The sequence below is a fragment of the Mobula birostris genome, chromosome 7 (assembly GCF_030028105.1).
Source record: "Mobula birostris isolate sMobBir1 chromosome 7, sMobBir1.hap1, whole genome shotgun sequence".
NCBI classification, from domain to species: domain Eukaryota; kingdom Metazoa; phylum Chordata; class Chondrichthyes; order Myliobatiformes; family Myliobatidae; genus Mobula; species Mobula birostris.
Window position 1 is genome coordinate 47,064,255 of NC_092376.1, and position 26,958 is coordinate 47,091,212.

At 40.2% G+C, this 26,958-nt stretch overlaps 2 protein-coding genes across 3 annotated transcripts in view; one reads left to right on the plus strand and one right to left on the minus strand.

Annotated features, from left to right (window-relative positions):
* Positions 1-1,909: 1,909 nt before the first annotated feature.
* On the plus strand, positions 1,910-23,687 carry eef1akmt1 (EEF1A lysine methyltransferase 1). Of its 2 annotated transcripts, none has more exons than XM_072263069.1 (5): positions 1,910-1,969; positions 10,190-10,347; positions 15,251-15,333; positions 18,133-18,413; positions 19,631-23,687. In XM_072263069.1, the coding sequence occupies exons 2-5, from the start codon at positions 10,207-10,209 to the stop codon at positions 19,771-19,773; spliced, it is 648 nt and encodes a 215-aa protein (XP_072119170.1). In that variant the 5' UTR covers positions 1,910-1,969; positions 10,190-10,206; the 3' UTR covers positions 19,774-23,687. The 2 variants fall into 2 exon arrangements, with proteins under 2 accessions (XP_072119170.1, XP_072119171.1); XM_072263070.1 differs by lacking the exon at positions 1,910-1,969 and adding an exon at positions 9,018-9,078.
* Positions 23,688-25,209: 1,522 nt separating this feature from the next.
* ift88 (intraflagellar transport 88 homolog) overlaps positions 25,210-26,958 on the minus strand; it is an 82,684-nt gene continuing 80,935 nt past the window's right edge. Inside the window, exon 26 of the mRNA XM_072263068.1 lies at positions 25,210-25,684. Within this exon, the coding sequence (XP_072119169.1) occupies positions 25,563-25,684 (122 nt within the window). The 3' untranslated portion in view covers positions 25,210-25,562. The remainder of the gene's footprint in view (positions 25,685-26,958) is intronic.

Genomic DNA, 26,958 nt, shown 5'->3' on the forward strand with positions numbered 1-26,958 from the left:
AACACAACTACAGCTGTGAAGATCCCTGCTACACCTGATGGCCCTGTGATCTCCATCTCAGAGGCCGATGTTAGGCTGTCTTTAAAGAGAGTGAACCCTCGCAAGGTGGAAGGTCCCGATGGAGTACCTGGTAAGGCTCTGAAAACCTGTGCCAATTAACTAGCGGGAGTATTCAAGGACATTTTGAACTTCTCACTGCTACGGGCAGAAGTTCCCACTTGCTTCAAAAAGGCAACAATTATACCGGTGCCTATGAAGAATAACGTGAGCTGCTTTAATGACTATCGCCCGGTAGCACTCACATCGACAGTGATGAAATGCTTTGAGAGGTTGGTCATGACTGGAATGAACTCCTGCCTCAGCAAGGACCTGGACACATTGCAATTTGTCTATCACCATAATAGGTCAACAGCAGATGCAATCTCAATGGCTCTCCACATGGCTTTAGACCACCTGGACAACACAAACACCTATGTCAGGATGCTGTTCATTGACTATAGCTCAACATTTAATACCATCATTCCCACAAAGCTGATTGAGAAGTTGCAGAACCTGGGCCTCTGTACCTCCCTCTGCAATTGGATCCTCGACTTCCTAACTGGAAGTCCATAATCTATGCGGATTGGTGATAACATCTCCTCCTTGCTGACAATCAACACTGGTGCAACTCAGGGCTGTGTGCTTAGCCCACTACTCTACTCTCTGTATACACATGACTGTGTGGCTAGGCATAGCTCAAATACTATTTATAAATTTGTTGATCATACAACCATTGTTGGTAGAATCTCAAATGGTGATGAGAGAGCATACAGGAGTGAGATATGCCAACTAGTGGAATGGTGCCGCAGCAACAACCTGGCACTCAACGTCAGTAAGACGAAAGAGCTGATTGTGGACTTCAAGAAGGGTAAGACGAAGGAACACATACCAATCCTCATAGAGGGATCAGAAGTGGAGAGAGTGAGCAGCTTCAAGTTCCTGGGTGTCAAGATCTCTGAGGATCTAACCTGGTCCCAACATATCGGTGTAGCTATAAAGAAGGCAAGACGGTGGCTATACCTTATCAGGAGTTTGAAGAGATTTGGCATGTCAACAAATACACTCAAAAATTTCTATACAGTAATTGTACTGTGGAGAGCATTCTGACAGGGTGCATCACTGTCTTGTATTGTGGGGGTGGGGGGCGCTACTGCACAGGGCCGAAAAAAGCTGCAGAGGGTTGTAAATCTAGTCAGCTCCATCTCGGGCACTAGCCTACAAAGTACCCAGGACATCCTTAGGGAGCAGTGTCTCAGAAAGGCAGCATCCATTATTAAGGACTTCCAGCACCCAAGGCATGCCCTTTTCTCACTGATACCATCAGGCAAGAGATACAGAAGCCTGAAGACACACACTCAGCGATTTAGGAACAGCTCCTTCCCCTCTGCCATCCGATTCCTGAATGGACATTGAAGCTTTGGACACTCCCTCACTTTTTTCGATATACAGTTTTGCACGATTTAAAAAATCTATTCAATATACGTAATTGATTTACTTGTTTATTATTATTGTTTTATTTTATTTACTATTACTCTCTCCACTAGATTATGTATTGCATTGAACTGCTGCTGCTAAGTTAACAAATTTCACGTCACATGCCGATGATAAACCTGATTCTGAAATGATGTATAAGGAGAAGCCTTCGATTTAAAACTATTTTATTTTCGCTTCTACTTCAGGGCTCTTCGAAAAGGCACCGATAAAAGGCTATAAGTCGCGAACTGAAGGAAACGCTGTACATCGCCAGAGGTCCAGACTACAGCGAGAGGAAGCTAACACCTCCGCTCCGACGCCCCTAACAACCATCTGCGGGACTGCTCCGAGCCCATTGGCCCTCAGCGTTCGGCCTATCGCCTGGCCCGTTGTCTGATGACGCGCTACTGGGTTAGAGTTCAAAGGTTAGCCGCCGAGGGGCCCACTCTGCAGATCGGTGAGTGGGGCCAGAACCGCCTTTCATTTAATTCCGTTATCCTGAGCTGGTGAAAAAATTAACGTCAGTTTATGTGACCAAAGTAAAAAAAAATATATATCCGTTTTATATAACTAGGGCCGCGCCTGCTCCGCGTTGGCGTGGCCACAGGTTTGCTGGCCATTGGAATAGAAACGGAAAACGTTCCAGTCCTGATGAAGGGTCTCGGCCCGAAACCTTGACTGTTTATTTATTCCCACAGATGCTGCCTGGCCTGCTGAGTTCCCCGAGCATTTTGTGTATATTACAACAGAAAACTTTCAACTGATTACGAATCCCCTGTGGAATTGGAAATGGAGAAGAGTTTTAGTGTTAGGCAGTAGGCAAGGCAGGGGAGGAATGGTAGAGCATGTGGTGAGGCCAGGTGACACAATGTGTCAACCAAGCAACGTTTTAGATAACAACACACATCAAAGTTGCTGGTGAGTGCAGCAGGCCAGGCAGCATCTGTAGGAAGAGGTGCAGTCGACATTTCAGGCCAAGACTCTTAGTCTTGGGGTCTCGGCCTGAAACGTCGACTGCACCTCTTCCTACAGATGCTGCCTGGCCTGCTGCGTTCACCAGCAACTTTGATGTGTGTTGCTTGAATTTCCAGCATCTGCAGAATTCCTGTTGTTAGCGTTTTAGATAATTTTGTTTGTGCAATCTTTTGTTAAAAGGAAGGCTATGAGATATGCCCAGCAGGTAAGACAATGTTTTTAAAAAAGGGACTAAAATGATGGGAAGTAGAAATGACTGGTAAGTTGAAAACACAAGAGATTCTGCAGATGCTGGGAAATCCAAAGTAACACATACAAATGCTGGAGGAATTCAGCAGTCAGAGAGTACTTATGGAAGGGAATAAAGAGTTGATAGTTTGGGCTGTGACCCTTCATCAGGTCTGGGAAGAAGTCAGAATAAGAAGGTGGGGGAGGTGTAAGCTAGACAGTGATAGGTGAAGCCAGATGAGTGGGAAAGATAAAAGCCTGGAAAAGAAGGAATCTGAGAGAGGGAGGAGGAGAATGATGATGATAGGGAAAGGGTAAATTACTAGAAATGAGAGAAATTGGTTTTCATGCCATTAGATTGGAGGTTACCCAGACATAATGTGAGGTATTGCTCCTCCAATCTAAGAGTGGCCTCATTGTGACAGTACAGGAGGCCATTAGAATGGAAATGGGATTTTGGAATTAAGATGATTGGCCACTGGGAAATCCTGCCTTTGTTGGATGTTGTGAAGGTACTCAACAAAATAGTCTTCAATCTACATTGGTTCTCAGCAATGTAGAGGCCACATCAGGAGCTCCAGATACAGTAGATGATCCCAACAGCTGTGCCAGTGAAGTGTTGCCTCACCTAGAAGAACTAATGGGGCTGTGAATGGAAGTGTGGGAGTAGGTGAATGGGCATGAGTAGCACTTCTTTAGCTTGCACAGATCAGTGCCAGAAGAGAGATTAGTGGGCAGGGATGAATGGACAAGGGAATCATGGAGGAAGTGAACCTGTGGAAAGCAGAGTGGGGTGGGGAAGTAAAGATGTGTTTGGTGGTAGGATTACATTGAAGAGTGCAGAAATTGTGGAGAGCGATGTGCTGGATGTGGAGGCTCATGGGGTGTTAAATGAGGACAAGAGGAACTCCATCCCTGTTAAGGCAGCAGAAGATGGGGTGAGGGTGAATGTCTGGGAAATGGAGGAGATGTGGGAGAGGACAACACCACTGGTGAGGAAAGGAAAACCCCATTCTTTGAAATAGAAGGACATCTCTGATATTTCTGGAAAAGTAAATGTCATCCTGGGAACGGATCCAGCAGAGATGAAAGAACTGAGAGAAGGGAGTTGCTTTTTTTTACTAGAGATGGTTGGGATGAGGGATAGTCTGTGTAGCTGTGGGAGTTGGTAGGTTTATAAAAGATATTGGTAGACAGTTTGTCCACAGAGGTGGGGACAGAGAGATCGAGAAAGGGGAGCGATGTGGCTCGCAAATGGGTTTGTTATTGTCATGTACAAGAAACAGTGAAAAACGTTAATTTGCAAGCCATCCAATCAGATTGTTTCATCATATTGAAGTGCATTGAGGTTGTACAAGGGAAAAGCAATACCAATGAAGAACAAAGTGGTATAAATGAAGTGTATTGCAGGTATTGCAAGTGCAAAATCATTACAAGGTAGATTGTGAGGTCAAGAGTCTGATTACAGCCGAATAGAAGCTGTTCTTGAGCCTGTTCCAACATGCTTTCAGGCTTTTGTATCTTCTGCCTGATGGGGAGGGGTGCGGGGGTAACGGTTCTGACACAGAAAGAAAGAGGGAATTATTTAAAGTTGGATAGTTCATTGTTGAGTCCTGAAGACTACATTATGTTTGGATTGAAGGTGAACTGGCATTACATTAACACTAAATTTTGTGTAACAGTGACAGAGTTACAGACAAAAAAGACCAAATGGTATGGGGAATTAATGAGGCAGGCAACTGGATGTGAGTGCTCTGCAATGCCTTCACCCAGTCTGTGTTTCATTTCACCAAGGTAGGTGAAGCCATATTATGAGCACTAAATGTGGTTCACTAGATTGGAAGTGCAAATGGCTACTTCATCAGGAAAGACTCTTGAGTTTCTGAATAGTTTGAAGCAAAAAGGTGAAAGGGTAGGTGTTGAATCTACTGTGGTTGCAAGTGGAAGTCAATAAAATCATGTGGGGATGGAAGAATGGAGATCGTTGTTTTCTCCTTAAGTGAACACCAGGGATGCAGGTGACTTAAATCCACTCTGTATTCATAGGCTGTAAGGTATCTAGTGAGACTAAAATGAGACCCTCATACTTTGCCATATGTAGAGTATGGCATTTTGATAGGACACAGGCAGAAGCAGATGAACAGGTTGGTAGTTTCTGAGATGGCTAACCCAGCACGAGGTGAGGAACTGCTGTGTGCTTGTTCTTGCAGAAATGTGGCTCTGGACTGGACAACGTTCTGTGCACGATTAATCTTAAGGTCATGCCACTCAGGGACTTGTGCTAATATTACTTTTTGTGGCTGTATGTGCTGTTGTAACTATGTGTGCAGAGTGAGGTTGTATGCACTGTACTGACACTGGAGGAATGCTGTTTCGTTTAGATGTATGCATGTATAGGGTTGAATGACTGACGGTTAAAGCAGAACTTGGTTGTACCTGTCAATATAATTGTTGAACTTCTGTATGCTCCCATAGCCTAGGTATTTATAAAATGCTTCTCATTACCTCACCCAGTGACAAACTTATGAAATATTATTATTGTAATGTAGGAAATGTAGCTGCTAATCTATTCATATCAAGCTTTCTTGAACACTGTTGTACAAAGACCAATATAATTTTTTGTCGTATTGAAAGAGAAAGAATTATTGGTCAAGTTATTAGGCTAAATTCAAAATAGTGCCATTGGTTCTCCTGTCTCTACCTAAAAGGACAGAGAAGTCATGTGTAAGACAACTGACTAGATTGTTTACACTTGTGTTTGCCTTTCATGGGATGATCAATTGCACTTGCCATTTGTGCAAGGCCCTCAACACCCTAGTTGTCTCATCACTTGAGAGTTGTACGGACTGCAGGTGATGGAATTCGCTCACAGGCCTTCATGATGGCTTCAGGCAGCATGTGTTGAGGGAAAACTCTTGAGACTTTCTAAATATTGCTGTTGATCACAGCTCTTTGGAAAAATATGTAAATCATTAAACATATTAATAGAAATTAATTTAAATCACAATTTATGTAGAAGATAGAATAGGTGAACCACAGCGACATTCTGTGGGCAACGTACAATATTTCTTAACATGCCTCTTTTGATTTACTCTCCATGCAATCTGTTGCATATAATTTCCCTTTAAGCAATGTACTTTTAAATCAACATAATGATATACAGATTTCACAATCTTATGAAGGACTTAGCAGACTTAACTCTCAAGCAAGCAGCTACATTTCCTTTAAGTGGATGAAGGTTCATGACCATGGCTGGAAGCAAGGCAGGAGGGGGATGCTTCAAGCCAGGATGAAACACAGAGAGGAGACCCACACTACCCAGCATCTTGTTAGCAAATGTGCAGTCACTGGAAAACAAAACTGAGGATCTGAGGGCAAAATTGCAGTATCGGAGGGAAATGAGAGATTGTTGTGTTCTATGTTTGACTGAGACACGGCTTACTTCCAGCATACCAGGTATAGCATTCACATCTGAAGGCTTCTCTATTCACAGAATGAACCGAACAGCTGATTTAGAAAAGGCAAATGGTGGAGGTGTTTGTTTTAAGATAAACTCTCAGTGGTACTCCGATGTGACGAATTTCTGTTCCCCAATCTTGAACACCTAACAGTCAAGTACTTTCTGTTCTATTTACTAAGGAAGTACTCCTCCATAATACTGACTGCAGTTTACATACCACCAGCAGCTGACTATAATGAAGCGCTTGAGATACTGTACGATGCCATCTTCAAACAAGAAACAGTCCATCCTGATGCATTTCAAATCTTAGTCAGGGACTTCAATCAGGCTTGTTTAAAAAAAAAACCCTTCCCAATTACCATCATCATATAACCTGTAGCGCCAGAGGTCCCAACATACTACACCACTGTTAGACTAAGATAAGGAATACCTACCATTCCATGTCCAGAAATCTGATCGCTTGGCTGTCTTTCTCCTATCTACCTGCATGCAGACAGAGGCTAAAGAGCAAAGCTCTAGAGATCGGAACAACAAGAGGTGGTCACGGGAGAGAGAGGAGCGTCTTCAGAATTGCTTGGAGTCAGTGGATTGGGCTGTGCCCAAGGACTTGTCTATGGGTCTGAATAAATACACCATGGTTGGCACAGATTTTATTTAAATAGTGTAAACAAGTGTGTCCCCACAAAATCATTCAGGGTCATCCCTAACCAGAAGCCCTGGGTAAACCATGAGGTCTGCAATCTGCTGAGGGTCAAGTCAGAGGCATTCAAGTCTGGTGACCAAGCAAGTTACAGGAGATCCAGGTTCAATGTTCGGAAAGCCATCTCATGGGTGATTCCAGACTAAACTTGAATCAACAAGGAGTGCTCAACAGTCGTAGCAGGGCTTGAATACTATCAACTTTTATAAAGTTAAATCCAGCGACATAGGCAACAACAGGGCTTCGTTTCGGATGAGCTCACTGCTTTCTGTGCTTGCTTTGACGTTTAAAAACTGGAGTAACCATCACAAACTCCCACAGACTGTGATAATCCTGTGATTTCAGTCTCTGAGGTCGAAGTGCGAGCAACCTTCAGGAGGGTGAAACCACGAAAAGCATCTGGCCCAGACCAGTACCCGGTCAAATACTAAAGACCTGTGCTGATCAGCTAGCTGTAGTGCTCATTGAGATCTTTAACTTCTCACTTTGGCAGTCTGAGGTACCCACCTGCTTCAAGCAGGCTTCGATTATGCCAGTGCCTAAAAAGAATGTAGTAATCTGCCTTAATAACTATCATCCAGTAGTGCTTAGATCCACAATGAGGAAGTGTTTTGAGAGATTGGTGATGAAACATATCAACTCCTGCCCGAGAAGCGACTTGGTTCTGCTCCAATTTTCCTACTGGAGCAACAGATCCACAGCAGATACCATCTCATTGGGTCTTCACTCCAACCTGGAACATCTGGACAGCAAAGATGCATACATCAGAATGCTCTTTATCAACTACAACTCAGCATTCAATACTATCATCCCCTCTAAGCTAATCAATAAGCTCCAATATCTTGGCTTTAATACCTCTGTGTGCAATTGGATCCGTGATTTCTTCACTTACAGATCCCAGTCAATTGGAATTGGCAACAGTATCTCCTCCACGATCTCCAACAGCATAGGTGAACCACAAGATAGTGTGCTTAACCCCCTGCTCTACTTACTTTAAATGTATGGCTGTGTGACTAAGCAGAGCTCCAATGCCATATTCAAGTTTGCTGATGACACCAGTGTCATAGGTCGAATTAAAGGTGGTGATGAATCAGCACATTGGAAAGAGTTTGAAAATCTGGATGAGCGGTGTCACAACAACCACTTATTCAATGTCTGCAAGATCCACGAACTAGTTATTTACCAGGTGGAAGAAACCAGAGGTCCATGAGCCGGTCCTCATCAGGGGATCAGAGGTGGAGAGGGTCAGCAACTTTAAATTCTTCAGTGTTACCATCTCTGAGGGCCTGTCCTTGGCCCAGCATGTAAATGCAATTATGAAGAAAGCAGAGCAGCACCACTACTTCCTTAGAAGTTTGCAAAGATTTGGTATGACACCTAAAACTTTGACAAACTTCTATAGATGTATGGTGGAGGGTATATTGACTGGCTGCATCACAGCCTTGGTATGGAAATACCAATACCCTTGAACAGACAATCCTACAAAAAATAGTGGATATGGCCCAGTCAGTCACAGGTAATGCCCTCCCCACCATTGAGCACATCTCAAAGCACTGTGTTGCAGAAAAGCAGCATCCATCATCAGAGACTCGCACAACCAAGGACATTCTCTCTTCTGGCAGCTGCCATCAGGAAGAAGGTACAGGAGCCTTAGGACTCACATCATCAGGTTCAGTAACAGTTATTATCTCTCAACCATCACAGCAAACAAAGCAGTAGGCCAAATCTACTATGTCCTTTGTTATGATCTGGTTTCAAGAAGCACGGTGCAGGATGATCTGATCACTGGCATAGTACCTTGGTCCCAGAGCTTTTCCACAAGAAAAACATGAGGAAGTAGAAAGACTGCAAGGCACTGGTCAGCAGGATAGTTATGTGATGATTGGTTTTGAAGAAGCAATTAATGTAGAAATACATGAGAAAAAAGTTTCCTGGCATCATTGCACAGTTTGTGGAATGGAACTTAAAATGTATAAAATGAAGCAATATAAGCATGCAAAATCAGCAAATGCTGAACGCATTGTGCAGACCATAAAGCATTAGTTGAAAAGGAAACAGAACTTATGTTTCATGTTGAAGATCCTTCATCAGAATCTGTTGAGTTTTTGAACTGAAACATTAACTCTGTTTCTCTTTTCACAGTTACTGCCAACCAACTGGGTGTTTTCAACATTTTCTGCTATCAGATTTTCATCATTTATAGGCAAGAATTGATGCATAAGTATTAGCACTTCATGGTACCAGCTATTTTTTTTTAAAGTACTAATATATTGAGCGACCTACAGATGTATTTCTATCAGTAATAAATGAGTCTTTTGCTAGGAATTGCTTGTATTTTAGGCCTGACCTTTAAGCTAAAAATTCAAAAAGTGTACGTGACTAATACTATAACCTCATTGATGCAAATAAAGTTCCCCCCCCAGTCTTAGCAATATTTGGCATTTTGTCTTTGGTCCATTACTTAGAGTTTTTGCTATTCCTGTCTTTGTCCTCCTCTCTCTCTACCCCACTGTCTCTTTTTCCCACTTCTCACCTGTCTCTTCCTGGGCGGTCTCCCCCTCTCTTCTACACTTAGATTCTTTTTCTCTTTCTGTCTCCCACCAACCCAGCTTGCTCCTTCCCTGATTGATCTCCTTCTTTCAGATACTATGATTTTTTTTTGAATACTTACAACTTAATTTTAATAATTTTTTAAAGAATCTCTCTACAGTAAACTAGAGAAATGTAAGGAAACACCAATAATGATTTAAACTTGGAAGTATTAAGTGTTGTGATGAGTGCAATTCTGTTTGACTAACAATTGACTAAGTGTGAGTTGTATATGGGATAAAATTATTTTCCCTCCCCCACACATTCTTTATGACTGGCTAAAAAGTTCAGTTCTACTGACACTGAGTTCTCCAGTCTTGTGTATTACCATATAGTGTGTATTGCTTTTCTATTTGTGGAAGCATCATAATTAAGGTTTTTCCTTTCATTATCTGACACCTAGTAACTAGAGAAGCAACAGATTCCCTTCACTCCATAGCTGAAGTACACTGAAAGCAATCCTTATTAGTGCACCATCTGCAGTTCTGTTTGAGGTCGGCACATTCAGCACTGTTTGAGATCAAAGGGATATCTGTTTAGTTATAAACCCCTCTACCAACTGTCCCCTTCAAGAATTTTTAAAACATTTTTCTATAGGCTGAAGTAGCATCCTAATTATAAGTCAACTGTATCTATGGAAAAGAATTGGCACTTTACCAACGGGTGTTTCTGTTAATAGTGCATGTATTATCTGTGTGTTGTGAATATCCTTTGATTTGTTCCAGGATAATTTGTCTTCAGCATGAAAGAGAGTGATGATGATGATGAAGTACAATTGTCAGCCCACACTTTGGCTGCCCTGCAGGAGTTTTATCTGGATCAGCAGAAGAGGCAATGTGCAGAGGGCAATAACTATCATGTTGGATCTGTAGAGGAGAACTGGGTAAAGCACTGGTGATTATTTTGTGCCCTACCTTTTCCTGAAACATCGTCCCTATTTAAACAATTAGTGCAGAAGAGTAGGTAGTATCTGACTTGAGGACTTTATTAAAAGTTTAGTAATGGATTGCAGAGAATTTGATTCACCTAGACCAACGTTTCTTTTCAAACTAAAAGAAACTAAATTGTTATTCTTATAAGTTATCTATGAATACAGCTGGATGCTTTTTATCTTTCAAACTTTGATTATATCTGTAAAAAGATATAAACTATATGTGCAGAACGCTATACAGGATTATCACACAATGCGGTTGGATTGTGAATTTACTTTTTCCTGTAATTTCTGTAACAATAAGTATTGTTTTATTCAGAGTAAATGATTAATTTTATAAATTTTATTTTAACTAAAATTGAAACATGGATTGGAAACTGATTTTTTTCATACTTTCTTAAACCCTAAAAAGCTTGTTTTTCCAGTCCTCCAGTCTAGTTGCCTGATATATGTGCATATACGCAAAAAAAACTTCTATCTAAACTCATCAGTGCAGTAGTAGTAGTCCACTGAAACCAGCTATCTCAAGCTGTTGCACTTTATTTTACTTTCTATTAGTGATTAATTATTAAAATTATGAAGGGGATTGATAGAGTTGACAGGGTTAGACTTTTTCCATTGAGAGTGGGGAAGATTCAAACAAGAGGGCTTGGGTTGAGAACTAGAGGACAAAAGTTTAGGGGTAACATGAGGGGGAACTTCTTCACTGAGAGAGTGGTAGCTGTGTGGGATGAGCTTCCAGCAGAAGTGGTTGAGGCAGGTTCAATGTTGTCGTTTAAAGTTAAATTGGATAGATAATATGGACAGGAAAGGAATGGAGGGTTATGGGCTGAGTGCAGGTCAGTGGGAATAGGATAGGGTAAGAGTTTGGCACGGCCTACAAGGGCCGAGATGGCCTGCTTCTGTGTTGTAATGGTTATATGGTTATATAGTGTTTCACTTTGTACTACATCGGTGAACTCTGTACCGAATTAATCTGTAAGAACCATATGCAAGACAAGTTTTTCACTGTTCCTTATGTGATGGTAATATAAACCAACATCAATTTCAATCCAATGCAAATGATGGCATGGAAATCTTTATATTTTTGGCAATGGAATCAGTTCAGGCAATTGCTAGCTGCAAAATGTGAATTATGGCTTCACTAGTGGTTCCTCAACCAGGCTCACTGTTGAGGGAAAGCTTATGATACTAAATCATTTCATAATATTAAGAGAGAGAGAGCCATACTATTTATTCCCATTAATCTTGACCCAGAATATGTCTGTTGACTCCAGGCAATCAAGGAATGCATTCTAAAGATTTTTTGTGAAGGACCTGCCCAATTTCAGGAACTTAGTTTTAGAAAGGATGAAAAGTTGTGATAGATTTACCAATATAAGTGAAGAGACTAGACAAGGTGGGATTTTTCTACCTCAAGCTAAGTCATTTACTGGAAAGGTTACAGAAGTTCTAAAAAGTTTTGAGATTATTGCTGGAGTAGGTAGGCAAAAACTTTTAGTATAGGTGAATGAGTAGAATTAATACTATTAAATATAGTAGTTGCACAGCTTTAAGATAGTTGATTAAAAAAAGAACAGGAATCAGTTGATGAGAAATATTTTCCCCCAATGAATTATCATGACTAGGGAGGCATTGTCTGAAAGGGTGGTGGAAACACATTCTAAATGGAATTGGATATTTGTTGACAAATGAAGAGAATTGTTGGGAATGAGTAGAAGAGTGGAGATGAATAACTGTGTATCAAATGATGGACAAAGGGAGACAGATTGTATCTACTTCGTGTTATATAAGGTGCCTCCTCTTTTATTGTAAATCTTTTGACGACTAATGTTTTAATGTTATAAATCTATTCATGCTCTGCTCCTCAAAATATTTTTGTATATTCTTTGAACATTTGATCATAAATCCAAAATCTTTGATCATTCTTTTGACATAAGTGTGAGGTGTTGCATTTTAGGAAGACAAATAAGAGTAGCATTTTAGAAGTGAATGAAGTAGGACACTGGGTTGTTTTGTAAAACAGAGGGACATTAGAACACAAGTACATGTTACCCTGAAAGTGGTGTTGCAGGTAGACATCAGAATCAGGTTTATTATCACCGACATGTGTCGTGAAATTTGTTAACTTAGCAGCAGTTCAATGTAGAATATAGAAGAAGAAGAAAATAAATAAATAAACCAATTATAGTATATGTATATTGAATAGATTAAAAATCATGCAAAAAACAGAAATAATACATATTTACAATTGAGGTGGTGTTCACAGGTTCAATGTCCATTTAGGAATTGGATGGCAGAGGGGAAGAAGCTGTTCCTCAATCATTGAGTGTGTGCCTTCAGGCTTCTGTACCTCCTGTCTGATGGTAACAGTGAGAAAAGGGCATGCCCTGGATGCTGGAGGTCCCTAATAATGGACGCTGCTTTTCTGAGATACCACTCCTTTAAGGTGTCCTGGGTACTTTGTAGGCTAGTAACCAAGATGGGGCGGACTAAATTTACAACCCTCTGCAGCTTCTTTTGGTCCTGTACAGCAGCCCCCTCCCCCATACCAGACTGTGATGCAGCCTGTCAGAATGTTCTCCACGGTACAGCTATAGAATTTTTTGAGTGTATTTGTTGACATACCAAATCTCTTCAAACTCCTTATGCAGTCACTGTCTTGCCTTCTTTTATAGCTGCATTGATATGTTAGGACCAGGTTAGGTCCTCAGAGATCTTGACACGCAGATCTCTCCACTTCTGATCCCTCTGTGAGGATTGGTATGTGTTCCTTCGTTTTACCCTTCCGGAAGTCCACAATCAGCTCTTTTGTCTTACTGACGTTGAGTGCCAGGTTGTTGCTGTGACACCACTCCACTAGTTGGTATATCTGGCTCCTGTACGCCCTCTCAGCTCCGTCTGAGATTCTGCCAACAATGGTTACATCATTAGCAAATTTATAGATGGTATTTGAGCTATGCCTAGCCACATAGTCATGAGTATAGAGCGAGTAGACCAGTGGGCTAAGCACATGCCCCTAAGATGCACCAGTGTCGATCATTAGCGAGGAGGACAAATAATTACCAATCCACACAGATTGTGAAATTGAGAGGGAGGTACAGAGGCCCAGGTTCTGTAACTTCTCAATCAGGATTCTGGGAATAATGGTGTTAAATGCTGAGCTATAGTCGATGAACAGCATCCTGACGTAGGTGTTTGTATTGTCCAGGTGGTCTAAGGCCGTGTGAGGAGCCATTGAGATTGCATCTGCCGTTGACCTATTGTGGGGATAGGCAAATTGCAACGTGTCCAGGTCCTTGCTGAGGCAGGAGTTCAGTCTCGTGATGACCAACCTCTCAAAGCATTTCATCATTTTAGGTGTGAGTGCTACCAGGCAAAGTGGTGTAGAGGGCTTTTGGCATGTAGGCCTGTATCTTTCAGGGTATTGAGTTTAGAAGTTGGGGTGCTATGTTGCAGTTGAGCAAGATGTTGATGGGGCTGCATTTGGAATATGTTCAAAATTTGTCACCTTGCTGCAGGAAAGATGCCATTATGCCATTAGCTGCAAGGAATGCAGAGGAGATTTATGACAATTTTGGCAGGACTTGAGTGACTGAACTATAGAAATTGGGAATTTATTCATTGGAGTGTAGAAGACCGAGAGATAATCTTATAGAGGTATATAGATTATGAAGACACGTAGTCCCCTTTTATTGTCATTTAGTAATGCATGCATTAAGAAATGATACATTATTTCCTCTGGTGTGATATCACAAAAACACAGGACAAACCAAGACTGCAAAAACTGACAAAACCACATAATTATACATATAGTTACAACAGTGCACAATACCATAACTTGATGAAAAAGTCCATGAGCACAGTAAAGTTCAAAGTTTCTCAAATGTTCCACATCTCACGCAGACGGGAGAGGGAAGAAAAACCCTCCCTGCCATGCCGACCACAATCCGACTCTGAGTCATCCGAAAACTTCGAGCTCTGATCAGCTCTCCGACACCGAGTACTGAGTGCCATCTCTATCCGAGGGATTCGACCTCTTTCTCGGTCGCCAAAAGCAGGCAAGGCCGGGGATTTTGAGGCCTACCCTCCGAAAGATTCCCGACCACATAGGGTGTATATGCGCAGTATTATTCTCAGGGTTGGGGAATCAAGAACTAGAAGGCCTAGGTTTAAGGTGAGAAGGGAGAGAGGGGCAACTTTTTCAGCCGGAGGGTGGTCAGTATATGGAATAAGTTGCCAGAAGAAGTGGTTGAAGCAAGAACCTTAACAACATTTAAAAGTCAGTTAGGCACGTACATGGACAGGAAAGGTTTAGAGCTATATGGGACAATCATGAGCAATGCGCACAAAATGCTGGAGGAACTGAGCAGGCCAGGCAGCATCTATGGAAAAGAGTATAGTTGACGTTTCGGGCTGAGACCCTTCAGCAGGACGAGGTCAGGATTGAACCCACGTCCCTGGAACTGTGCTGCTGGTGAGAAGACCAGCTGACAGAATGGACAGACACGTGGCAGAAAACATTTTGTAGAGAAGTGTGAATGGTACATTTTGGTAAGAAGAGTTAGGAAAATCAATATAGTGTTAATGCCACAATTTCAAAGTGTGTGCAGTCAGACCTGAAATATACGCATAAAAGCTTAAAAGAGAAGTTGCGTTGAACATTGTATAAAAGATTGGTTAGGGCACTAATGGAATTTGGGCATTTGATTTCTCTTAAAAGAGAAGTTGCGTTGAACATTGTATAAAAGATTGGTTAGGGCACTAATGGAATTTGGGCATTTGATTTTTGACTGAATTTTGCCACTTTTAACCACTGACTTACACTTATGTCTACACTTACTGTCTTAAATAGCAATTGAGCCAATTTTGGTACAGTGATGAAACTGCTGATCGACTCGCCCAGGAGGCAATTGAAGCTGTAGGAGGTGGCGGCAGGTAAGCATTCTCTTTCAGCAGTGTCATGGGGTTAATGTTCATCTGGTCAGCAAACACATAACTCCAAAGGTTTATGCAAAGAGTGGCTAAGGTATGTGAACTAGTAATGTTCCACACAGAATGCTAGAGGAACTCAGCAGGCCTTCTGAGTTCTTCTAGCATTTTGTGTGTGATGCTTGGATTTCCAGCACCTTCAGATTTTCTCTTGCTAGTAATGTTCCACATTTGATTTTAGATACTCAGCCAGCAGGGCTATTCAAGATATAGGAGCACTTTCAGCTAGTGAATCTCAGAACTGAATGTGCACCTTGGACTCCATTTTATAATGGGATGTACAGTGGTGCTGGAAACTTCATGAACCCTTTAGAATTTTCTCTTTTTCTGCATATAACCTGAAATGTGATCAGATCTTCATGTAAGTCCTAAAACTAGATAAAGAGAACCCAATTAAATAAATAACACAAAAACATTATACTTGTTCATTTATTTGAGACAAATAATCCAATGTTACATGTAGAGGCAGGAAACATGTTCCCGATGTTGGGGGAGTCCAGAACCAGAGGCTACAGTTTAAGAATAAGGGATAGACAATTTAGAACGGAGTTAAGGAAAAACTTTTTCACACAGAGGGTTGTGGTTCTGTGGAATGCTCTGCCTCAGAAGGCAGTGTAGGCCAATTCTCTGGATTCTTTCAAAAAAGAGTTAGATAGAGCTCTTAAAGATAGTGGAGTGAAAGGATATGGGGAGAAGGCAGGAAAAGGGTACTGATTGTGGATGATCAGCCATGATCACAGTGAATGGTGGTGCTGGCTCAAAGGGCTGAATGGCCTACTCCTGCACCTATTGTCTATTGTTCGAAAAGACATGTGAACCTTTACTTTCAGTAACTGGTGTGACCCCTTGTAATTTCAATCAAATGTTTCTGGTAACTGTTGATCAGTCCTGCACATTGGCTTAAAGGAATTTTAGGTCATTTCTCCTTACAAAACTGCTTCAGCTCTGGGATGTTGGTGGGCTTCCTCGCACGAGCTGCTTGCATCAGGTCCTTCCATAACATTTTTATAGGATTAAGGTCAGGACTTTGACTCGGCCATTCTAAAATGTGAAACTTCTGCTTTAACCACTCTTTGGTAGACTGACTTGTGTGTTTAGGGTCATTGTCTTGCTGCATGACCTATTTTCTCGATCTTCACGGATGGATATCCTGACATTTTCCTGTAGAATTTGCTGGTACAATTCAGAATTCGTAGTTCCATCAATGATGGCAAGCTGTCCTGGTCCTGAGGCAGCAAAGCGGGCCCAAACCACGACATGTTTCACAGGTGGGATGAGGTTCTTATGCTGGAATGCAGTCTTTGCTTTTCACCAAACATAATGCTTCTCTCTTAAGCCAAAAAGTTCTGTTTTGGACTCATCTGTCCACAGAGCATTCTTCCAGTAACCTCCTGGTTTTTCCATGTGGTCTTTGGCAAACATTAGACGGACAGCAATGTTCTTCTTGGAGAGTAGTGGCTTTCTCCTTGCAATCCTGACATGCACACCATTGTTGTTCAGTGTTTGCCTGATTGTAGACTCATGAACAATACAAGAGAGGCCTGCGGCTCCTTAGATGTTACTTTGTGACCTTCTGGAATATTACACGCCTTGCTCTTGGAGTGATTTTTGTTGGTCAACCAGTCCTGGGGAGAGTAACAAGGGTGTTGAATTACCTCCATTTGTACACCATCTGCCTGACTGTGGATTGGTGAAGCCCAAACTCTTTAGAAATGGTTTTCTATCCTTTTCCAGCCTGGTGAACATCAACAACTTTTTTTTCTGAGGTCTCCTTTGATCGAGGCATGGCACACTTCCAAAAACCTGTATGGTGAAGATCAGACTTTGATAGTGAAGACCCAGGTTTACGCTCTTTAAATAGGGCAGGGGCTCCCACACTCACACCTGATTGTCATCCCATTGATTGAAACACCAGACTCCAATTTCCCCTTTAAATGAACTGATAATCCTAGAGGTTCACATACTTTTTCCGACAAATACATGTAATATTGGATAATTTTTCTCAATAAATAAATGAACAAGTATACAGTAATGTTTTTTGTGTTATTTATTTGATTGGGTTCCCTTTATCTAGTTTTAGGACATGTGAAAATCTGATCCCACTGTAGGTCATATTTAAGCAAAAATAGAGGAAATTCTAAAGGGTTCACAAACTTTCTAACAACACTATCATCCTCAGTCCTACCCTTATTTTTCTGGAAGAACCCAGATGAGCAGACCCCATGAATCCAAGAAGTGAATAGTCCACACAGAATAAAAAGTTCTGAAGGACCTCAGTGGATCAAGCAGCATGTATAAAGACAATTGAATGGTTTATGCTTTGGATTGAGACCCTGCAATAGTACACCAAGTGAATAGGCCTCACCTGGTGGACCACTGAGTCTTTTCCCCAGAACACCTTGACAACATTTGATAGCTCATGATGTTCTAAGCAATTGAATAGTTTTTATATACCTGATAAATTGAGACATTTAAAAACTATTTAAATAGATTTAAATAATAAAGTAATTTTTACTAAAAGACATTTAATTTAAAACACTTTAAAATGTACAAATTATTAAATAATCTAAAGTCTTGGGCACATCATTGTACTACCTTTCTCAGTGGAGACAGTAATATGTCATTGGAGGAATCCTGAGATACAGATTTTGCACTGTTGCATTTTCTGAAATGAGGTTTAATTTGTCAGTGTCTCTAGATATGTGAAGCATGGCTACTTTTTCATATTGCTTTTTTTCCATTCAGAATTGCTTGCATCAGTGTTCCAAGTGTCTATCAAAAACTGAAGCAGCTTTGGAATGAAGAATTCTCTGCTATATTGTTGGAATATGACAGGCGGTTTTCTATTTATGGAAAGGAATTTTATTTCTACGACTATAACAATCCTCTGAATCTATGTGAAGATCTGCATCCTCACAGTTGTGATTTAGTGATAGCTGATCCACCCTATCTCTCTGAAGAGTGTCTCAGCAAGATAGCACTCACAGTCAAATATCTAACCAAAGGAAAAATTCTTCTTTGCACTGGTATGTGGACTCCTTTTGGTTTTCTGAGTTCATAGAAAAACATGTGGTGTTAGCAATGTTTGATCAAGATTGAATAGTAAAAGGTCCAAAACCTATTGATTTTTCAATGATTTAATTAGTTATTAATATCCTCCCACACCTCACTGGTGCATCATACAGCAATCTTGATGTTTCTTTAGCAGTTCTATGTTTTTTACGAGTTGCTAGCTCAATGCTTAACCCAGCACAGATGGAAAGCATACAAAGGAGCCAGCCAGATTTGAACCCGGGACTACTTGCCTTGAGGTCTGGTGCAGATGCCACTACACCACCAGCTGGCTTAATTTTAATAATACTCTTGTAGTTAATTTGGGTATTGCCATTCAACATGCCTTTCATTTCTTTATTTTCATTTATGGTATAACTGTTGCCAAATCTCATTTACTATTTTGAGGGATCCACATTGCACCAACCTTTCATTCCTAATCTTTTTCTGAGAATGCCTTGTGTTAATATTGATATATCCCTTATGAGTTCCTTTTCACGTGTCATTTAGTGGGTTTTACCAAATAGATTACTTAATGCTGGTTCTTTCACTTTTTGTTGGAAGGCAGACACCTAGACCTATCTATTACACAAAGGATTCAGAAGCTAGAAAGTGACATAAGACTAGATTCTTCTGTTAACCATTAGAGTTCAATTGTTTTCTTTTTGTGTCATAAATTTTGGCTATATTTCCGATCCCAGAAACATAATTGATAAGTCACCAGTTCTGTATTTTGTTAAGGCAGCTTTTCCATATCAAGATCAACTGTACTTTCACCATTGGGGCTTCATTCCATTGTGCCATGTGGATGTATCATGTTGCTAAAGCAGACAGAATAAGGGTTGGCCTTATTAGGCACAATTAAGGCACTGATAATCATTAACCATTGTAGTATTTGAAAGGTATTAAAGTAATATAATTTTAATAAATACTGCATGATCAGTAAATGGTATGCAAATAACATTTCCAAATTTGATCCACAATATCTCTAAACTTTATCAATTTGGCAGGTATTAGCTAGGATAGTGAAGAGAGTATTCCACTTTAACATCTGTGGCACTTAATGGGAAGAGGAAGGGAAAATAGCAGTCAGGACAAAATTGTTTTTAGATGTTAAATGAGGCTTAGGTAGTTAAAGTTTACCAAAATTCTCATTGAAAAGTATCAGTAATATATCCCAATTCTTTTTCAGGTGCAGTCATGGAAGATCTGGCAGCAAAGTTACTTTCTGTGAAAATGTGTAGATTTCTCCCAAAGCACAATAGCAATTTAGCAAATGAATTTCGCTGCTATACAAACTATGTGTCTGGATTAGATCTACCCTCTGTCTATTGATTTTTTTTTAATGGAAAATTATACATTATATAAATACAAAGTTCCTTGATCTGTTAAATCAGATATCTCATCTGTGGGCTGCAGCTAATAAATTTATTGCAAAAAGAGATATCATTTTTTAAAATCATCAGTAGCAAAATAAATGATTTCAAGAAGTAATTGCACTGTAATTATCCATTTCTTCATGTGCTGCTTTTGAGAATTTGAATGTTTGTAAAAGGAAATCCTCTCAAAAGAACAGGAAGTTCACTCTGGATCACAGAGGTTTTATAATATCAGTTGTAAAAATTAGGGAGCAGATTGGCAAGTTGATCTACAAATGTTGCTTCTGAAAGAAGCATGTCAGATAATGCAATTATTTATCTGTTTTCCTTTATGAAAGACAGATGTATGCTATGTTAAGTTTCAATATTAGACAAAATTCTCTAAGAGCAGATAACTTTGTTACATTGTGGCCCTAAGATGAGAAGTGGGAGTAAGAATCTGCTTCTGACAAGCCTTGCTTCTTACTTTTAATTATAAGTTAATTAAGGATGTGATGAAGATAGCTAATATGATGGGAACATCCACAAACATCCCAAAGTGTAGTTCTGATAATAGAGGATTGGGAAGCTTTTAAAAACTTGCAGATGGAAACTAAGAAGGTCATTGGGAAGGAAAAGATGAATTAAGAAAGGAAGTTGGTGACTAATATGAAAGAAGATACTAAAGGCTTTTTTCAGTATATAAAGGGTGAAAGAGAGTTGAGGGTGGATATAGGACCATTAGAAAATGAAGCTGGAGATATTGTAATGAGAGACACAGAGATGGCAGAGGAACTGAATGTGAAGTTTTGCATCAGTCTTCACAGTGGAAGACTTTTGCAGTATACCGGGCATTGAAGAGGGTCAAGGAAGTGAAGTACTTGCAGAGAAAATTACGACTGAGAAGGTGCTCAGGAAGCTCAATGGTCTGAGGGTGAATAAATCTCCTGGACCTGATGGAATGCACCCTCGGGTTCTGAAGGAAGTAGCTGGAGAGATTGCAGAGGCATTAACAATGATCCTTCAAGAATCGATAGATCCTGGCATTGTACCAGATGACTGGAAAATTGCAAATGTTTGTCTGCTATTTAAGAAGGATGGGAGGCAGAAGAAAGGAAACTATAGATCTGTTAGCCTGACATCAGTGGTTGGAAAGTTGTTGGAATCGATTGTTAGGGAATACCTAGAGGCACATGACAAGGTAGGCCAAAGCCAGCATGGTTTCCTGAAAGGAAAATCCTACTTGACTAACCTACTGCAATCTTTTGAGGAAATTACAAGCAGGGTAGACAAAGGAGATACAGTAGACATGGTGTACTTGGATTTTCAGAAGCCTTTGTCCAGGTGCCGCACATGAAGCTGCTTAGCAAGAGCCTATGGAATTACGGGAGAGTTACTATCGTGGGTGATCGGCAGAAAACCGAGAGTGGGAATAAGGGGATCCTATTCTGACTGGCTGCTGGTTACCAGAGGAGTTCCACAGGGGTTGGTGTTGGGACCGCCTCGCTGCTTTTTTACTATGTATGTCAGTGATTTGGACTATGGGATTAATGGATTTGTGGCTAAATTTGCTGATGATACAAAGATAGGTAGAGGAGCTGTTGAGGAAACAGCCTGCAGAGAGCTTAGATAGTTTTTCTGGAATGGGCAAAGAAGTGGCAAATGAAATACAATGTTGGAAAATGTATGGTCATGCACTTTGGTGGAAGAAATAAACGGGCAGACTATTATTTAGATGGGGAGAGAATTCAAAATGCAGAGATGCAAAGGGACTTGGGAGTCCTTGTGCAGGATACCCTAAAGGTTAATTTCCAGGTTGAGTCGGTGGTGAAGAAGGTGAATGCAGTGTTGGCATTCATTTCTAGAGGTATAGAATATAAGAGCAGGGATGTGATGTTGAGGCTGTATAAGGTACTTGTGAGACCACACTTGGAGTATTGTGTGCAGTTTTGGGCTCCTTATTTTAGGAAGGATGTACTGACATTGGAGAGGGTTCAGAGAAGGTTCTCAAGAATGATTCCAGGAATGAAAGGGTTATCATATGAGGAACATCTGGCAGATCTTGAGCTGTATTCCCTGGAGCCCAGGAGAATTGAGGGGGGGGGGGGTGAAACGACTCATAGAAGCATTCCAAATGTTAAAAGGCCTGAACAGATTAGATATGGCAAAGTTACTTCCCATGCTAGGGGAGTCTAGGACAAGAGGGTGTGACTTCAGGATTGAAAGATGTCCATTTAGAACAGAGATGCGGAGAAATTACTTTCGTCAGAGGCTGGAATTTGTTGCCATGAGTGACTGTGGAGGCCAAGTCTTTGGGTGCATTTAAGGCAGAGATAGATAGGTTCTTGATTAGCCAGGGCATCAAAGGGTATGGGGAGTGGGGATGACTGGAAGGATTGGATCAGCCCATGATTGAATAATGGAGCTGACTCAATGGGCCGAATGGCCTACTTCTGCTCCTATATCTTATGGTCTTATTTAAGCCAGTGTTTCCCAACATTTTTCAGCCCAACACCTCCCCCGCCCCCGAAGCACTTTCATACTTGCCAACGTCTCTCTTAGGCACAATATACTTTCCAGCACCCCCGTAGTGTAAAAACATGTCTGCCATATGCTGACTTGCAAAAAATGATTCTGCTTTAAATTTTTATGTCTTTAAACCTAGCTCACATAATACCTGTGTGCTGTAAAGTAGCTTCAGTATCAATGTGACCCTTGAGCTTGATGGTTTTTAGAAACACAAAACCTACAGCACAATAGAAATTATGTAGGGTTACCCATAGCCCTTTATTTTTCTAAGCTCTATGTACCTATCCAGGAGTTTCTTAAAAGACCTTAAGGTATCCGCTTCCACCACCGTTGCTGGCAGCCTATTCCGCGCACTCACTACTCTCTGCATAAAAAATCTTACCCCGACATCTCCTCTGTACCTACTTCCAAGAACCTGAAAACTGTATCCTCTCATGTTAGCCATAGTTTTTAGAAGAGTTGAAAGATCTGGTTCAAGTTATGATAGGAAAAGCCTTAAGTCCCCATGCGTGACAATGTCCAAGCAGTTTCTGTCTTTTGTGAGTAAGTGATTCACTGCACTGGAGCCTCTTTCAACAAGGTAGGAGGATGGAAATGCAATGAAAAGCAGTTTGGTTCTTCTCTAAAGACCAGGAAATTTTGTATGACAGTATAGCCACGTACCACAAAAGCAGATATTTTTGAAAAGCACTTCTGCTGCTTTATCATTTTGAATTTCGATAATTTCTTCTTGCAAGCTCTCCTCCTGTTCTTCCACCTTGCAAAGAGATGGGATAATTACCCAATCCAGAATTTCCATACCGTTCAAATTCTTGAATCAATTCTGAAAATCCTTCTTCAGTGACTACAGGTGTAAGCAGTACTCTTGCAAATCACCATCTGTGAAAGAGAGTGCCATACTTTCTAGGCAAGGAAATTGTGAGAGCATTCCTCTCCCAATGTTTGCCTATATATTTCCAATTTTCCCATAAAAGTGGACACAGCACTTTTTGCCTGGATTAAATTGAAATTCTCACTTAGCAGTTTCATATTTAGAACGTTCATTTTGTCATACAGATCAGCTAGGTATGCCACAGCTCCCCGTAGGAGTTCAATCTTGTTTCCCAAGTTCTTGTCAACTTTAAGCAAAAATTCAATGACAGTGTCAAAAAGATCAAAGAAATATTTTAAGCAGCAGCCTTTTGGCAGCCAACTTCTTCAGTGCGAAGAAGCAAGTGTTCAAATTCTTCATCATTATCTTGGCATAATTGGTGAAATATTCTGCTATTTAATAGAGATGTTGACAAATTACATAATGGACTGTAAATAGACTTGCAATTTCTTTTTTCATAAATGCCACTAAACCAACATGGTGACCTGTCATATATGGTGTTTCATCTGTTGCACAAGAAATCATTTTGCTAATCGGAATACTTTCATCCTCAATAGACATTTTGAGCTCATCATAGATTGATACTCCGTGGATATTTGTTTTTAACATTTTACAAAAGAGAATCTCTATAACTTTTCCATTTTTGATGAACTGTACATATGACATTAGTAATACATTGTCTCACACAGTTGACTGTTGTATTCCAAATTGTTTTCTTTTATAGCTCTGTGAATAGTTGATACTCAATGTCTTCACTCATTTTATCGATACGATGAGCTACAGAGTTTTTACTCAGATTAATTGATTTTAAAATACTGGTATCCATTTTGAGAACAGTGGTGACTGCTTCTGGGACAGCAGTTATTATTAATCTTCCACCAATTGTATGAGATGTCCACACTTTGCTATCATTTTGGAAATGTTATAAGAAGCAATGAGACCTCTACCAAGGTCATTTTTAGTTTTCTTGGCAAATAACTTGAGTGTGCAACGCTTTTCAAATGCATCTTTCATCTGGAACTGAGTAATACCATAAGTAGTCTTTTTAGGTTGTCTTTTACAAAAGTGTTCGTACAATCTTGATGGTTTCATGGCTTCATTAGAACAATATCACAAATAAGGCACATGGGGTATCACTGATCTGATGGGAATGGAATAAAACCATACTTACAGGTATGTAACATTGTATTGATGCACTTTTTGCAGTTTCTTTTGCATAGCAGGATTAGAATTCAAGGCTTCACTGACTTCAAACTCAGAGATTGTGCCATACTTATTTATCTATCATTAATGGGGCTAAATTAAAATAAAAAATTAACAGAAACCAGGAATTCCTATCAGATGTTGATGACAGTGCAAGTTGGCACAGTCGTTCAGGTCTCGTGCCTCAAGTTAGAGTGCTGCTTAACCCACCCCCCAGAATCTTAAATGCCCCGACAAGTATTTAAGCTATACTCCAAACATCAACCTGCTGTGAGATCTGTAAATGACTTTAGCTTGGTGGTGCTTCCTAATAAGTACAGCTCACTTCAAACCTTAGCACATCTTAGTGCAACTATTGATTTATGAATTTAGAAGAAATGTACAAAGGATATTCCTAGAAAGCAGCACAAATTGAACATGGTGAACTAAGCAGCATTATGTAAAGCTCTTGCTGGATGTTGCCTGACCAGCATTTTCACCCTTCATCAAAGTTTACAACATAAACAGAGATCACAGTATCTAGTGATTCTGAGCTATTTGAATGGAAACATGAGGAAATCTGCAGATGCTGGAAATTCAAGCAACTCACACAAAATGCTGGTGGAGGCCGAGACCCTTCGTCAGGACTAACTGAAAGAAGAGATAGTAAGCCTGAAACGTCGACTGTGCTTCTTCCTATGGATGCTGTCCGGCCTGCTGTGTTCCACCAGCATTTTGTGTGTGCTATTTAAATGGATCAATTTTTTAAAAATTTAAGAGCCGGTTAATAATTATAAAGCTACAGGTCCATCTACCAATTTTGATTTTAATAGTTAAATTTATTATCAAAAATGCACAAGGTGGTGGTAGATTTTTTTTTACAGTAAACAAATTGTCACATCTCTTCAATCCTAAATATTTAATATCTAGGATTATTGGATAATCATGCAATAGTGATAATCAAATACAATAATAACAATTACAGATTTTAGTCAATCTTTAAATATACATGAACCCATAAGATGCTAAATAACCTTACAAAAATTACAAATCTGAAATATCAAACATATTTACATTTATAATTAATTACAAATAAATACTACATTTTAAGCAAAATAAAGGAAATAGCTATTTTAATATTGACTGATTTAATTTGTTTGTTTTCTATTTGGAGACTGCAGTCATCACTCTGGTAACAAATCATCTCCTAGTTCTTCATCTGCAAATTCATCTTCTTCAATGCGTTTACGAGCTGCAGTTTTGGGCCGTTCAATTTGTGGTCCAAGTGGATCCACGTATGATGCATCTATATTACAAAAAGCAATTGAAGGTTATGGGAGTCATGTCAATTCTACAGACAGATAGAATAATTGCTGTTTGTAATTTGACCTTCTGTCAAATTAGTAACAAAGTGGTAAATTGTTTGGAATCTGTGAGAGATCAAGTTGCGTAGTCATGGGAGATTAGGGGGGAAGGGGTGGAAGAGAGAATTGAACTGATTGGATTGCTTTGCTTAGAGCAATCAAGGACTTCATAGGCTGAAATATACAGTAATACATTTGAGTATATGCAGTACTTTTAAAGTTGATGGTAGGTGATCTTAGAGCTATTGGTGCCTGTTCTACAGTTCAATAGGGTCACTGCTGACTGCACTTTGCTGTCTGATCAGCTCATTATGTCCAAAATTTACTGATGCCAACACTGAATAAAGAACTGAGCATCTGCTGAGGTAAAGGATTCTTTAATGAAATTTCTGTCATGAGTGGCCAATCCTTTAATAATTATTGAGCCCTGGCCCCAGTTCTGGACTATACTACTGAAGAAAGCAGCCTTGTCATCTAAATTATCCATTCTTTCAGAATACTTTACACCTGTCTTAAAAATCAGATTGTCTCCCACTCTTATAAACTTATGGGTACAAGCAGGTCTTATTTAATTTCTCATAGAGGCAGCTTGGGTGTCTGTTGAATCAACACTACTTACTCAAGTATATCCTTTCTTAAGTGCAGAAATTAAAATGAGAGGCACATACAGGTTAAATAGTCAAACATTTTCCCCCATTGTAGGGGTATCAAAAGCAAGAGGTATCATTTTAAGAGAGGGTGGGTGCTTCATGGGGAATCTGAGGAGCAAGATTTTTAAAATTTAAGTTGATTGATACCTGAATTGCATTGCCAGAGGAAGTAGTGGAATCAGATACAGGTTAGCATAAATGTGGTAAGCCTCGTTTCTATGCTGTGCAACATAACTCTAAACACCAAATTCAGCAAAGATCAAGATTATGATTTCTGTAGGTATGCTATTCGGTGGGTGAAGATATTTTGCCTGATCTCAGTTCTAAATGCCATACTCTGTATCCTGAGGTACTGGGCTCTGAAGTTATTACTACTGTTCTCCCCAATCTATTTTGTCTAGCAATGTTAAGAGTTATGCAGCTTCTAACAACTATTTTTTGCACTTTTTACATGTGGATGGAATATATCTGGCCCAGTCCAACTATTTCTTTCAATTGGTCAATCCATGCTGCTTCATCAGTGACTGTGTCGTCTCAGGTGGTGGACAAAGCATTATTTTTACTCC